The sequence below is a fragment of the Otolemur garnettii genome, unplaced genomic scaffold (assembly GCF_000181295.1).
Source record: "Otolemur garnettii isolate 467f Iridium unplaced genomic scaffold, OtoGar3 scaffold00014, whole genome shotgun sequence".
NCBI classification, from domain to species: Eukaryota; Metazoa; Chordata; class Mammalia; order Primates; family Galagidae; genus Otolemur; species Otolemur garnettii.
The window spans coordinates 19744635-19759312 of record NW_003852409.1 but is presented as its reverse complement, the minus strand read 5'-3'; the positions used below and the strand labels follow the sequence as shown (position 1 = coordinate 19759312).

General features: G+C 43.4%; 1 protein-coding gene across 4 annotated transcripts in view; it reads left to right on the top strand.

The window, feature by feature from the left end:
* The window catches only part of ASTN2 (astrotactin 2), a 655276-nt gene that overhangs the window by 453476 nt on the left and 187122 nt on the right, over window positions 1-14678 (top strand). For all 4 annotated transcript variants that reach the window (XM_012802449.1, XM_012802448.1, XM_012802450.1 and 1 more), the window contains one exon: window positions 4151-4416. In XM_012802449.1, coding sequence (XP_012657903.1) covers window positions 4189-4416 — 228 coding nt within the window. In that variant the 5' untranslated portion in view covers window positions 4151-4188. The remainder of the gene's footprint in view (window positions 1-4150; window positions 4417-14678) is intronic.

The following is a 14678-nucleotide window of genomic DNA, read 5'->3' as shown; positions in this document are numbered from 1 at the left end:
AAAGAAAGAAAAAGAGATCAGGCTGGGGAAGTTGCAGGTTGTCTGAATGTCATATTGTTTATACACCATCTTAAGGATGTTGGTCTTTATCTTAAGTGTGGTGAAGGGTGGAAGAAGAATTTTAAGCAGAAGAATATAGGTTTTGCTTTTTGAACAGATGACTTTGGCCACAGAGTGGGGTTGGATCAGCAATTAGCTTTCACAATTGCGATGTCTACGCAGGAATAATTAATGATAAATCTAATGATGTTCCCCGCTGTAACTCTCGTATAGATCATCACTTACGTGTGATGCAATCCTCAAGAAGAAGATCATTGTTAATACAGGTGCATGGGACCTAGATGTAGATCCTTTTTCCAATTTTGGTTACAGGTTCCTCACTGGTTAACTGATAAGATTGGATCAGATGATAATTCTCCTTTTGTAAAACCATCTTTTTAGTTCAGCTATAAATTCTATACTGCTATGATAGTTAGCTGGACTGTGGGCTTTTAACCCCACTGATGGAAATGATAAATTTCAAAAGTTAAAGATTTATCAAACAGAAGCAGATCAGCAAAGATCTATAGATGATTTTGTTGTGAAATGGATAGTTATATCTTTAACCAAATGACGACGGATGTTTGTTTGATCAAAGGAATTTTTGCGCTTTGCCCTAGGTTACGCGGGCCATGACAAAAGTTTTGACATACATAAAAATTAAAAAATGTAAAATCTGCTTAAATGGAGACAAACAAAGCCGTCCCAGCAACCCCCACAGGCCAGCCAAGCAAGCTGAAACTTGTGTGGGTGAATCAGAAAGGACACTGTGGACTGTGTTTCTTGAAAGTGGAACAATAGATCAAACACAGTCTGCCTCAAAACTTTCCTAGTGGCCTGTCCATTTCTCCCCAATTAAATTATGTGCATATGGCAATGTGCTATGAGGGGCATGCCATCTGGGTTTTGAAATATGAGATAACATGAGATAATTGTGGTTTGAGTGATGAATTGGTTATTAAAAGACTAGGGTCATGCTGAAATGATCACTAACACACTGTGTGACCTTGGAAAGTCATTTTCTTTCTTTGGAATCCGTTTTTCCCTTTTTTAAAATGTGAAAGTTTGTACCAGATCAGCATTTTCAAAAGTGTGTTCTTTTAATAGCCGTTGATATAGGTATCATGGAGGAAAGATGGCCCACTATATTGTTTCTCCTTGGAGGTTCACAATCCAAGTATATTGATGGTCTGTTTGATTGGTTATAGTTTTTATGTTAACTAATTCATAATACTGCCATACTTCTATGTGACAGTGTGTGTGGGTCCTTTCTCTGAAACTCAGTTTCCCCATTGATAGACTAGAGCTAGAGCAGGGATTGCCAGACTTTTCTGTAAAGATTGTACATATTTTAGGCTTTGTACCATTAAGTCATGTTGTAGCTACTCAATTCTGCTTTTGTAGCCATACACAATACAAAAATGAATAGCCATGGCTGTGTTCCAATAAAACTTTATTTACAGAAGCAGAAAGGGAACTGGATTTGGCCAATAGGCCATAGTTTGTTGACCTAGGCCAGACTATGGGCTAACTAATCCCTAATGTCCTCACAGCTCCGAATCCTTCCTGACATTCTCCCCCAATGGCTATTCTCTTCCAAGTTTGAAGTCATCTTTCTCCAAAACTATCCCTCTGGCCCACAGTTCCAAAAGTCGTCATCATGTTCTTTTGACGTGTCTATATTCCACTGTCTCCATCTCCCCAGCTGCTGGGATGCCTTCTTCACAGCCTTGTTTTGTTTATCTTAGTAACTACCCTTCTTTAATCCCTCTGAAGGATTGGTTAGCTGGAATTTGCCTTGTCTTCCTCCCCCAGAGCCTTTGATCTGATGCTCATAAGCATTTGCTGACAGCCAGACAGAAAAGGTGGAGCCCAGATCCCAGGCCCAAGGGCCTAGAGAGTAATGAATGAAGGCTGCATTTATTTGTATTTCTAATTGGCAAGCCCATTTCCAGATCAGCTGCATGTCACTGCAAGCTGAAAGCAAGAGCAGGAGAGAACTCTCCCTTTTCTCTCAGACCTCAGAGCCCAGGGCATCTGTTTCCACTGAGGAAGAAGGTTCCTTGACTTCCCCAGGTTTGGTAGAAGCTTCCCTCTGGATCAGGCTCTGTCTCTTAATACAGAATCACTTTATTTGGCCATTTAGATTATGCATTGCACATCTGTGAGTCCACTATAGTCGTCTATGATGTAAATGGAACCCTCTGGGTTGTACAGACAGCTTTGCTTCTTCAAGCTTTTGATATAGTCCTAAACCTTTTCTTAAAAAAATGAAATCTTTGATAGAGGGCTGGTCTACAAGAGAAACGTTAGTGAAACTGTTCTATTTGTAGCTGGGATGAGGGTTTAGAGCAGCAGTTCTCAACGTGTGGGTCTCGATCCCTTTGTAACAATGAAAATACATCGCGGCATCAGGAAGGTTGAGAACCACTGGCTTAGAGCCTTGTCTGCTTCGTTTTCCTCTTGCCCTATGAAAGCAGATGCTGCAGTACTTTCTGGAATCACTAGAATCTTTAGAACTCCGTAGTAGAGTATGGGAGTCTCTTCACCAGACCATGAATATAGTTCTAGCCATTTCAGAGTTCTCCATCTTTGAGTCTTTAGAACTCCGTAGTAGAGTATGGGAGTCTCTTCACCAGACCATGAATATAGTTCTAGCCATTTCAGAGTTCTCCATCTTTGAGTCTCAAATACATCTCTACCATCACATTAGGCACCGAAGGTGGGTGTTAAAAGGAGACTTGGCCCCTGGTCCCTTAGAGTTGATAATATCATTGGAGAGGTCAGCAAAAAATGGGAAAGGAAAGTGAACTCATGATCGCATATGTAGAAATATTTATTCATAGAAGAAGGGCTAGGACAATGGGGAAGGACTTCCTGAAGAAGGTAACATTGGAGTGAGCACTAATGGATAGAAAAGATGTGAAGAGGCCAAGGGAACAAACAAGACAGGGTGAGTAAAGACATAGAGGTGGGAAATACTAGTTGCATACATAGGTCAAGAGAGATGGCATTTTCTGACACTTGCTCCTGTAAAATGAAATTTAATAAAGAGAGAGAGAGATGGCACAAAATGGAGCAGGCATGAATCCAGATCTCAATGTGCACAAGAATAAAGAGTCGGGAAAAGGAGTTTGAACAAGAGAACAGGTGACTACACACAGAAAGGGGGAAAGAATGTCTTTTCCAGGAATTTTTTCTCCTTCTCTCTCACCACTCATAACTGATTCAATTGGTGTTATTACCCCCATTTCTCAGAATTAATCACTATAGTCTCCTGGATTTTAAGAGACTTTCCCAAGGTTGCAGAGGTTATTATCAAGCACTACAGAGATTTAAAATGAAGTTGGCGGCCAGGCCTGATGGCTCACGCCTGTAATCCTAGCACTCTGGGAGACTGAGGTGAGTGGATTGCCTGAGCTCATGAGTTCAAGACCAGCCTGAGCAAGAGCAAGACCCTGTCTCCACTAGAATAGAAAAACTAGCCAGCCATTGTGATGGGCAAGTGGTACCAGCTACTTGGGAGGCTGAGGCAAGAGGATCTCTTGAGCCCAACAGTTTGAGGTTGCTGTGAGCTACGATGATGCCATGGCACTCTACCCAGGGCAATAGAGTGAGACTCTGTCTCAATTAAATTAATTAATTAATTTACCAATTAACATTGGCTTTATCCAAAGTTTATGGTTCTCTTGTTATTTTGAGATGCATGGAAAATGCAGGACTGGAGCAAAATTTTTAGAGTATAGTTTGTATAGGTTGACAGTAGATACAAAGGAATTTTTGGTTGGGAAATGTATCTTTGAGTATTTATAGCTTATATGATTCTCGGAGAATCATCTAGCCCAACCTATCAACTTTAAACATGGGAAAAGTGAAGGCCAGACAAAGCAGGAGGATATAGAATGAAAGTGACAGGACAAGACACCATTGTGGTCTTTGAACCTGTAAACCAGTGGTATTTCCAGGGCATTATGAATGGATGACTCTACAATCTTTTTTCCTTTCCAGTGGGTACCAGCTCCTCAGCATATGCTCTTTGTGAGTTTAGGAGTCCAACCTTTTGAGCAATACTGAATTTAACTTTCCTTCTTTCTGTTTTATGCCCCTCCAGAGACCACAGAGCTGGGCAGCAAGAAGGAGCTCAAGTCCATGCCCTTCATCACCTACCTCTCGGGTCTACTGACGGCCCAGATGCTGTCAGATGACCAACTCATCTCAGGTGTGGAGATCCGCTGTGAGGAGAAGGGTCGCTGTCCATCCACCTGCCACCTGTGCCGCCGGCCAGGCAAAGAGCAGCTGAGCCCCACACCAGTGTTGCTGGAAATCAACCGTGTGGTACCACTGTATACCCTCATTCAAGACAATGGCACAAAGGAGGTGAGCCCCACCCTGGCCCAGATGTTAAGTCAAACTTGCCTAACCCCCTGCCTCCTGCCCTGTGTACTCTTGTCCATGGGGACTGTCTGTAGCAGCAGCGCCATGGTGATCACTACTATTTATTGATTTCTTACCATGTTCTAAGTCCTTACAAGGCTCAATAACACTAGCTGCTGTAACCAAAACATGCCCAAATCTCAGGGGATCAATACAATGGAGGTTATTTTGTGTTTGTGCAGAGTCCCAAATAGATGTTTTTGATTGACAAGTGGCTTTGCTCTGAGTGGTAGTTCTGAGACCCAGCCTGTTCCATCTTGCACTGCATCAACCTGATGCTTCCACAGTTGCTGTGAAAGGAGAATGGGCCAAGACGGTTAGAGGTAAAAGGTTTAAGGAGGCCAGGCCTGAAAGTGGTCAGTGTCATTTCAGCTCCCATTCCCTTGGTGAGAACTCAGCCACTCCCCACCTTGTCTGCAATGAAGGCAGGGCAATGTATTCTACCTGTGTGCCTCGGAGAAGGAATGGGTTCCATGAAAGCCTAGCAGTGTGTGCCTCAGTACTATACTTGGATTATCTTCTTTAATTGGTCCATCCAGATTTGTAACTTACTTATAAAATTGGTTTGATGCATATGAAATTGCTGAAATAAGGCCTTTTTTTTTTAAGACAGAGTCTTACTATGTCACCCTTGGTAGAGTACTGTGGCATCACAGCTCACAGCAACCTCAAACTCTTGGACTTAATTGATTCTCTTGCCTCAGTCTCCCAAGTAGCTGGGACTACAGGCACCCGCCACAATGCCTGGCTATTTTTTGGTTGTAGTTGTCATTGTTGTTAGGCGGGCCCAGGCTGGATTTGAGCCCACCAGCTCTGGTGTATGTGGCTGGCATTGTAGCTGCTGAGCTACAGGCACCGAGCCAGGGCCATTTTTATTTATAGTGGAAAAAAATGAAATTCCATATAGTTTATCCTAATATCATGCCTACTTTACAGCTGAAAAAACCTCAACGATGTTAAATGATTTGCTCAGCGTTGGCCAGCTCCAGAACTTAACATGCTTAACCATGCAATTATAGCATCTCTCTTTCTCTTGAGTGTCTCCATCTCACTTTGAAGTTCAGAATGTCAGGGCTTGAGAGAACCACATGAATTATTTGATCCACTAGTTTTCAAACTTGTCTTCATGGAACACTTTTTCAAGCGCATTCTTCAGGAACCAGAATCCACAAAATCAGGGATAGTGATGCCATACGTCAGTGAGGAAGAGGAAGGTGGATAAGCTTCTCCTATTTGGTTCCCACCCTTCCCTTTGCAGCAGCTCCCAGACAGCACTGGACCTTGGTAGACAATTCTGTAGGCCAGTGGCTGAGTCCAGTTGAACTCTATGGAATACGTGTACCTCCCATAGCATCCTCCTGGGCTAAATGTCAGAGGGTGTTAAATGGTCACTTGAGCTTCATAGAGGACAGAGGAGAGGTGGGAGTAAGGGTGTGGGGAGCATGACGTAAATGTCCAAAGGAAGAAGAGAACATACTTTGTACAAAGACCAAAAGATATTCCCTATGACTAAGACCAAGAGAGGTCCAGGATGAGACTAGAGGGACTGGAAGGCACCTGATCATTTGGGGTATCGTAAGGCACATCATGGGCTTTGGACCCTCTCCTGAGTTGGTAAAGATACATGATTAGTAGGAGGCTGTTGGGATTTGATTTGTGTGGCAGGAGGAGTCCTCTCTAAATAACCCAAATGACCATCAATGGAAAAGCAGTTAAGTGAATTGTGGGCTATAGATATGATAGAATACACCTGGCTTGGTGCCCATAGCTCAGCAGTTACAGTGCCAGCCACATGCACGGAGGCTGGCGGGTTTGAACCCAGCCTAGCTAAACCACAATGACAACTGCAACAAAAATGGCTAGGCATTGTGGTGGGGGCCTGTAGTCCCAGCTACTTGGGAGGCTGAGGCAAGAGAATACTTTAAGCCTAAGAGTTTGAGGTTGCTGTGAGCTGTGATGCCATTGCACTCTACTGAGGGTGACATAGTAAAACTCTGTCTCAAAAAAAAAAAATTATAGAATATACCTCAACAGCCGAAGTGAATAAACTATACTCACACCTGTGAGTATGAAATGAATGGACATAATATTAAATGAAGAAGATAAGTCCTAAAGATAGATTTCATATAGCCTAATAGATAACATTTGTCTACTTTTTAAATTAAAGCATACACACACTCCACACACCCACATGCCCTACAAATATGCTACCTTTTAGTATATAATAAAAATTATAATGTAGATGTAATAAAACTCTTTAAAAGGTGAAGCAAAGACAGGATGAACATTTCAGGATTCAGGATGATGGTCATCTTGAGTTGGGGGTGGCAGCATAATTGCAGAAGGGAGCATTATTACAAGCAAATAGTCAAGTTCCTAGCCGGTGTTTTTGGTGGTGGATTTGTGAGAGTTCGTTAAAGTGTTAAAAGTAACTGAATAAAAGAAAAAATAAAGCCTATGCACGCATGGCTCAACAATGATCTTCAGTTTTAAACCAACTGTTGTAAGTAATCTAATTCTGTGCATCAGAGGTCCGCCAGCCAGCAAAGAACAAAATATGTATACGTGTGTGCCCACACGTCTGACTGCAGGGTCAGAGCAGACCACAGGTGTGTGGAAGTAGGATGGGAGAGATCTGGGAGGAGGCTGCTCTGTAGCTTCTGGTGGATAAGGACAGTGGTCTGACTAGTGTTGTATCAGTGGGGAGGTAGCTGTGTACACCTGGCTTTTCAAGACTTAGTGACTGGGGCTATGAATATCCCCATTGCCCCAGTGGCTCCCTCTCTGGACCACACTCTCCTCATCTGTATTTTGGCACATCACGAGCCAAACCAAGGACTTCTGCAATGTGTTCTTAGAATACACGTGGCAATAGAGAGGGCGATGGTCCTCTGCCCCTTTTCCCAGGGATCAGATTTCCCTATGCCTAAATTACATGGCCACTTCACTCCACATCATCAAAATATTCAATGTATTGGAAATCCAATGAGGTCTTACTGAAGCCAGTTAGTGCTGTGATCAGGGAATCCCAAGAGTGTGAAAGTGGTCACTAGATGTCACTGTTCTCCTTACAGCAGACCTGGGGCGCTGGGAGCAGTAGTCACTCATTCGTTCATTCCTTAAGTATTTTGAGTTCCCTCTCTATGCCACATGCTCTGTTATGCCCTGAGGAGTGAACAGTATGACAAATGGGCCTGGTGTTTATCTTTATGGAGTCTAAAAGCTGTGGAGAAGACTAATATTCTTGAAACAATCACACAAACAAGTCGAGTTAGACCATGCAAAGTGCCAAGGAAACTAGGAGGGTTGTAAGTGTATAGTAAGGGGGTTTGTGGGGTCAGGGAAGCCTTCCCCGAGGAAGTGACACTTAATCTGAGTCCCTGGGGGCCAGGTACCTGACCTGACTGTGGAGGGTTTGGTTTGGGAAAGGAGAAGGAAAGCATTCCGGGTAGAAGGCTCAGCTTCTGTAAAGGCCACAGCAATGAGTGAAGGTGCCCCCTTTGAGGAACTGAATAGGAATCAGTGTGGCTGGGCCAAGGCTGGGGGGTGGGGAACTCCACATGCTGTGGGGAGGGCAGGCAGAGCTGTGGGAGATGTGGGACAGAGTTTAGGCCCAGAGTAGTGGGGAACCCTGGAAAGGTTAGGGCAGACACAAAGCTCTCAATTCCACTCCCTTCTCCTCTTACTGATCCCTGCAGAAAAATAGTAGGGCTGGTTGGCTAGAGGTGGTGTCCTCCAAGTCTCCAGTTTCTTCTGCCCCTTTCCCAAACCCAAATGACAGTCCTGTGTACGGTTTCATGGTAACCTAGGGGCTGCAGTGCATTCACCATTTCCAAGGGCGCCAGGCTGTAGTAGGAGGGGTGGGACAGGCCCACTGCAGGTCTGGAAGTGATCCTGGAGGAGGGGAGTATGGCCACCACACCAAGCTGGTACGAGGAGCATTTTGTCCATCTACCTCGAATCCCCTTTGCTCCTTCTCTCGTGAGTTTTCCCTTTCTCTGTGTTCTGGGTAGGCTGAGGCCACATGGAAAAAAAAGTGGTGGGGGGGACTTAGCCTGTAGTTGAAGGCCTTGAGCCATGACACTGAGTCACTGAAGGGCCTTTGGAAAGTCCTTTTCCCTTTCTAGGGCTTTCTGTTCCTGCCTAAAAAACCAGACTGTTTGGGCAAATTTCTTCCTGAGTTTCCTACAGAAACTTGGTCTACACAGAAGCAGGTCATACAGGCTTTGTGCTCCCCCCAACCCAGGCTTGGTTCAGGGTCTGACTTCAGTCCCCTGTTCACTGTGTAGTGCTGAATGGTGTCTCCAAAAACCTCAGTTGCATCTCTGTAAAATGTGGTCTCGTGATCCCTACTTCATGAGAATTAAAGGAGATGATGTCTGCACAGTCCCTGACACACAGCATGTAATGAGAAAATGTTATCTATGATAGTAATAAGAATACTGTTTATTTAAAATTGCCCTTTCTGTTTCCCATGCTTCCTTTGTTAACTCTTCTTCTGAGTAGTACTTTATAATGTCACTGATTCCCAAGTGCCAAGACATGACGTTTTAGAGTAGGGTTCACATTTTGCATAGAGGAGAACAACCCAAAAGGGCAGCTATCACGTGGAGGAATGTTAGGAGCCTTTCCTCCCTTTATAAACATTGCTGGAACGCATACGCTGTGGGTAAGGGATGCGTGCATAGTGGAGTTAAACCCGAATAAAAGGCTTTCCTTCTCCTGTAGACCTGCTAAGGCAGAATTGAAGTTCTTGTGCGTGAGGATCCCTGATCCCTTGAGTTCTTGGAAGCAGTGAATGAACTCTTGAGCCCCATGGTAGGGCACATTCCAGAAGTAACAGAGAGGGGGATGATTTGCTAGAGGCCTATGGGGTAGTCCTGGCCTCTTGTTCTAGAACAGAGTCAAGGCATGCTCTGATGGCGTTGGGGACCATTGGACACGAGCTCTTTGGGGACCCTTGGGTCCATTCCAGCGAATGCATGGGAAAAGATGATGTTTTTGCCTCATCAAGGAAGAAGCCCTTAATTATGCTTTGTGCTGTGGTTTTAAACAAACGAAGCAGGAAAAAAGTCTTTATGACGGAGAATTTGATTAATGCACAAATCTCCTCCCTCTACCTGTTAAATGGCCCTAACACAGCCCAAAGCCACAAAGCTTGGCTCAGCACAACTGGTGCTTAAACGTACAAGATTTTCTGTGGTTGTCAATTTAGCCTGGGGGTGAAGAAGAGTCTCCAAGTTGAGGTAACAAAGGAGCGTCCCGGTGAAGAGCCGGACGGAACTAGATGTAAATCCCATCTCTGCCATTTACTGTCTGTGTGACCTTACTTTTACTCAAAGCAGGCAATCCTATATTCTAGTATCAATCCATATTTGTTTCAGGGCTGGGAGCTTTATTTGAGAGAACTAGAGAATTGGGATGGCAGGAGTCTGAACTAAGCTCTGTCCTTGGTTACTGTATGGCACTGGATATGTTTCTCCTGTCTGGGCCTCTCGTCCTGTATCTGTATCATGAGACATACAGGACAGCTCTAGGCGAGGCCTCCTTGGGTTCTGTACTAAGATCAGATATAACTTCTACCCGGAATATAAAGCAAATATTTTGAGATTGAAAGAGGCATCCAGTGACATGCAATTTATTTCCCATCCATAGACAATGGCAGTTTCTCTCCTTAAATTTAGTATTGAGAAGAGATACCTGTATGTATCTTCTACTTCATCTGAATGACCTGGTGCTTATGAGCAGAGAGAGATATTAAAATCGTATCCTGATTATCTTAAAAATAGTAAAACAGAGGCCTACAGGTAAGGAATGACTGTGTCCAGGTCACACAGCCAAAGCTGAATAGGAGGTGGGAATGACCAATGACTTCTACCCTCACACATGTCTTTTACTTCTCGGAGACTCAGTTTCCTCATCAATGAAATGAATGGTGGAAGGTTTCCCACTACAGGTCACAGGTAGAAAAAGTGAGACTGTGGCAAGTATTTCGAAGGCTGTAAAATACTCTATAGATCTGGATGGCTCTTTACAGGCCTCAGATTTCCAGGCTTCCGATCCTGTGAGCATTTTCTTTTCAAGCTGCCCTAGGAAGAGTCATGTGTAATTTTGGTGTTGTTGTGGTTGTCTGACCTTCCAACAGATCCTTTCGCTATGCCAGGAAGACTTGTTTGCTTCATTTTTACTTTTTGGCTCAAACTGAGGAGAGAATTCCAAATGACTACTCTTTGAAAAGAATTTAACAGCCAGGTCTCTCCCTCCACCCCAATTATTACCCCCACTGCCATCACCACAACCCTTAGCACCACACTGCTATACTGACACCATCGCTGTCACCACCACCGTGCTCTGTCACTGTCCTTGCCTTACCTCGGCTGCTCAGGGGGTGCCAGATGCTGTGTTAGGAAGTGTGTTGTAGGTGGGTATAAGACACAGACTGTGACTTCAAGGAGCTCACAATCTAGGGGGTGAGGACACATGAACAACTCTAACGACTTACACATGCTGCATTCATGTGCATGATTCACTTTCCAATGCTACAATAGACATTCCAACAATGTTAGGAGAGAGAAAGAGAGAGAGGGAGAAAAAAAAAAGCGCTGAGAGGGAGAATCTGGAAAAGATTCCTGGGGAAGCAAAGGTGGACGCAGGCAGATAGTGGAACTTGCTCGAAGCAACTTCATTGTTGTTGAAGATAATAATATCTACCAGATGCATGACCACGTGCCAAAAACCATGCTGAGGGCTTTACATGCTTTATCATGTTTAATAATCCCACAGCTTAAGAGGGAAGTACTGTTCTCCTGTCTATTTAACAGATGGGGAGATGGAGACCCAGGGAAGCTAGAACCCGAGTCTGAGATTTCAGGGCTAGTTTAGACCACACTTAGAAAATGATGGTCCATGGGCCAAATCCCTCCTGCTGCCTGTTTTCATAAATAAACTCTATGAAACACAGTCCACCCGTTCACTTACATCTCCATCTGTGGCTGCTTCGATGCTACCACACAGAGCTGAGCAGTAGCCACTGAAAACAGTGTGATGCAACAAAGCCCACAAGATTTACTCTCTAGTCTTTCGCAGAAAAAAGACTAACCAAACCCTGGTCTAGACTAAGGGATATTAGAAAAGAAGGTATGTCAGATCCTGTGGAGCAGGCACATTGAGTAGAAGAGTAAAGCCTAACAATTATTCTGTGCCAACGCTGTGCCTGGCGTTTCACAGACTGCTTTGTGTATAGTAGTCTGTGTTCTTTTCTCTGTCCCCCTGCGACACCTTGAAGTTTGCACTATTATGCTCATTTCACACGTGAGAAAACCAAATACCCAAACCCGAGGCTTGGGAGAGAGAAATAATTTATTTAAGATCACACAGCTGGTGGGCTGTGGGGTAGAATTCAAACGCAGGGTGTCTGAGTCCAAAGCTTTTGTGTTTAATCAGCCACTCTTGCAACAGGTCTGGAAGATTTGGTGGAGATAAAACTGGCCAAGTGATCTGCAGAAGGCGGAGTTGTGGGCACCTCTGAGTGCTGGGTTGAGGGTTGTAGGGACTGTGTACATTTTAAGGGTACTATAAAAAGCCCTTAAAATTTTGAGTCAAGGGGAAGATATAACTAGATGTGAGTTTTAGAATAACAACCGCAGTAACATTGGAAGGTGAATTGCAGGGACCAGGACTGATTTTACGGTGAGGGTTACTAATTTGGGGTTTGAAGATCTGGACTTTAAAGGATCTTTGAAAACTCATCTGCAGAAACATTACACAGAACTATACATTATTTGTATTTTTTTTTTCTTGGAGAACAGATTCATGGCATCAGCAAATTTTCTAAATGTTCTCAACTCAAATGTTGTAGAATGCTAAAAAAAGAAGACTAGTTAATTGGAAGGTCTAGGCAGAAGTCCATGTATGAGATAGCTGAAGAGAGTGGAAATTCTATTCAAATAACTTAAGCACTAACTAAGGGCTTCTTACGGGTCAGGCACTGTTCTGGGCACTTGGAATACATCAAGGAGCAATTCAGGTACCTATTCCACTGTCTTGAAACTTAATTTCTACTGGAGTGTGAGAAATGTAAAATGAGAAATCAGCATACTACATAACATGGTACACTAAGTCTTGGGACAAAGTAGAGCAGAATAAGAGAGATCCAGAGTGCTTAGTGAGTGTGGGGATCTGAACCTCAAAATGGATCAGAATCACTTAGAGTGGGGATGGGGGAAGTGTCTGTTGGTCTCCCCTTTCTGATTCTGTTTCTCTGGGGAGAGAGACTCTGGGGAGTCTACTTTCCCATCCTCTCCAGGTGATTCTGATGCACGCTGAGCTTGGGAACCACTACCTAAACCCCGGTTCATGCCTCTTTCTCATTTTTAAATTCCTTCAGGGAATTCCTTGTTTAGGGATTAAGAAAGTCAAGTACTTCTTATAATCTAGCTTAAATCTTCTCTGCTATTGTGGGCCACTTCCTCTTCATCTCCGTGCATTCTGAGAAGGAGGTGAACTGGCCAGGAGTCAGACTGTCAGGCAATCCTTGGCAACAGGGAAGATCAAAGAAAAGAGGGGAAATAATCCGCGTATTACTCAACACACTCATGGTCAATTACAAAAGAGGAACTTAATACTTGGCTTGCCAACTTGCAAAACTGGAAAACATAACTCTTTCATGGGACCAGAAGACTAGCAGATTCAATAAGATATACAAGACTTACAGTCTTAGCAAATGCAAACATTTTTGCACGTCAGAGAGTAGAGCATTTTTTTTTTCATGGGACATTGAATTTGGTTATTAAATATAATAGAAAAGAGAATAGCAGAAAGGCTTTCCCTTGTACTTTTAATAATAACCAGCATTTACTGAGTACTTCCACGGTGCCAGGAGCTTAGCTAAAGCACTTTATGTACTTGGCTCTCTGAACCCTCTCATCAACTCCACATGGTGGGTACTATTATTATATTATCTGTTTTTCCCCAGTGTGAAAAGCGAGGCATGGAGAAGTTAAAACACTGTTCCCAAGGACTGGGAACTGGTCCAGCGAGGGTTTGACCTGAGTACCTGAGCTTTTTGTCACTTTTCTGTACTCTCCACTGGCTACTGCCCTTCAACTTTGTAAATAAAGTATAATAAATATAAGTCTAATATGTACTAAACACATTATCACTGTGTTCTATTATCTTTTCCAGACACTGTCCCTTCATTTTTTTTTTTTTAATTTATTGTTGGGGATTCATTGAGGGTACAAGAAACCAGGTTTCACTGATTGCATTTGTTAGGTAAAGTCCCTCTTACAATTGTGTCTTGCCCCCCTAAGGTGTGGCACACACCAAGACCCTACCCCCCTCCCTTCTTCCCTCTCTCTGCTATTCCCTTTCCCACCCCTCCCTCCTTCTTCCTCTCTCTGTTCTCCCCTTCCCCTACCCCCACCGTGTCATTAATTGTCCTCATATCAAAATTGAGTACATAGTATTCAGGCTTCTCCATTCTTGTGATGCTTTACTAAGAATAATGTGTTCCACTTCCATCCATGTTAATACAAAGGCTGTAAAGTCTCCATTTTTTAATGGCTGAATAGTATTCCATGGTATACATATACCATTCCTGGGTTGGTGGGCATTTAGGCTGTTTCCACATTTTGGCAATTGTAAATTGAGCTGCAATAAACAGTCTAGCGCAAGTGTCCTTATGGTAAAAGCATGTTTTTCCTTCTGGGTAGATGCTCAGTAATGGGATTGCAGGATCAAATGGGAGGTCTAGCTTGAGATCTTTGAGGGTTCTCCATACTTCCTTCCAAAAAGCTTGTATTAGTTTGTAGTCCCACCAGCAGTGTAAAAGTGTTCCCTTCTCACCACATCCACACCAGCATCTGCAGTTTTGATATTTTGTAATGTGGGCCATTCTCGTTGGGGTTATATGGTATCTAAGGGTGGTTTTGATTTGCATTTCTCTAATAATTAGGGATGATGAGCATTTTTTCATATGTCTGTTAGCCATTCGTCTGTCTTCTTTAGAGAAGGTTCTGTTTATGTCTCTTGCCCATTGATACATGGGATTGTTTGCTTTTTTCATGCGGATTAATTTGAGTTTTCCATAGATCCTACTTATCAAGCTTTTGTCTGATTCAAAATATGCAAATATTCTTTCCCATTGTGTAGGTTGTCTATTTGCTTTGGTTGTTGTCTCCTTAGCTGTACAGAAGCTTTTCAGT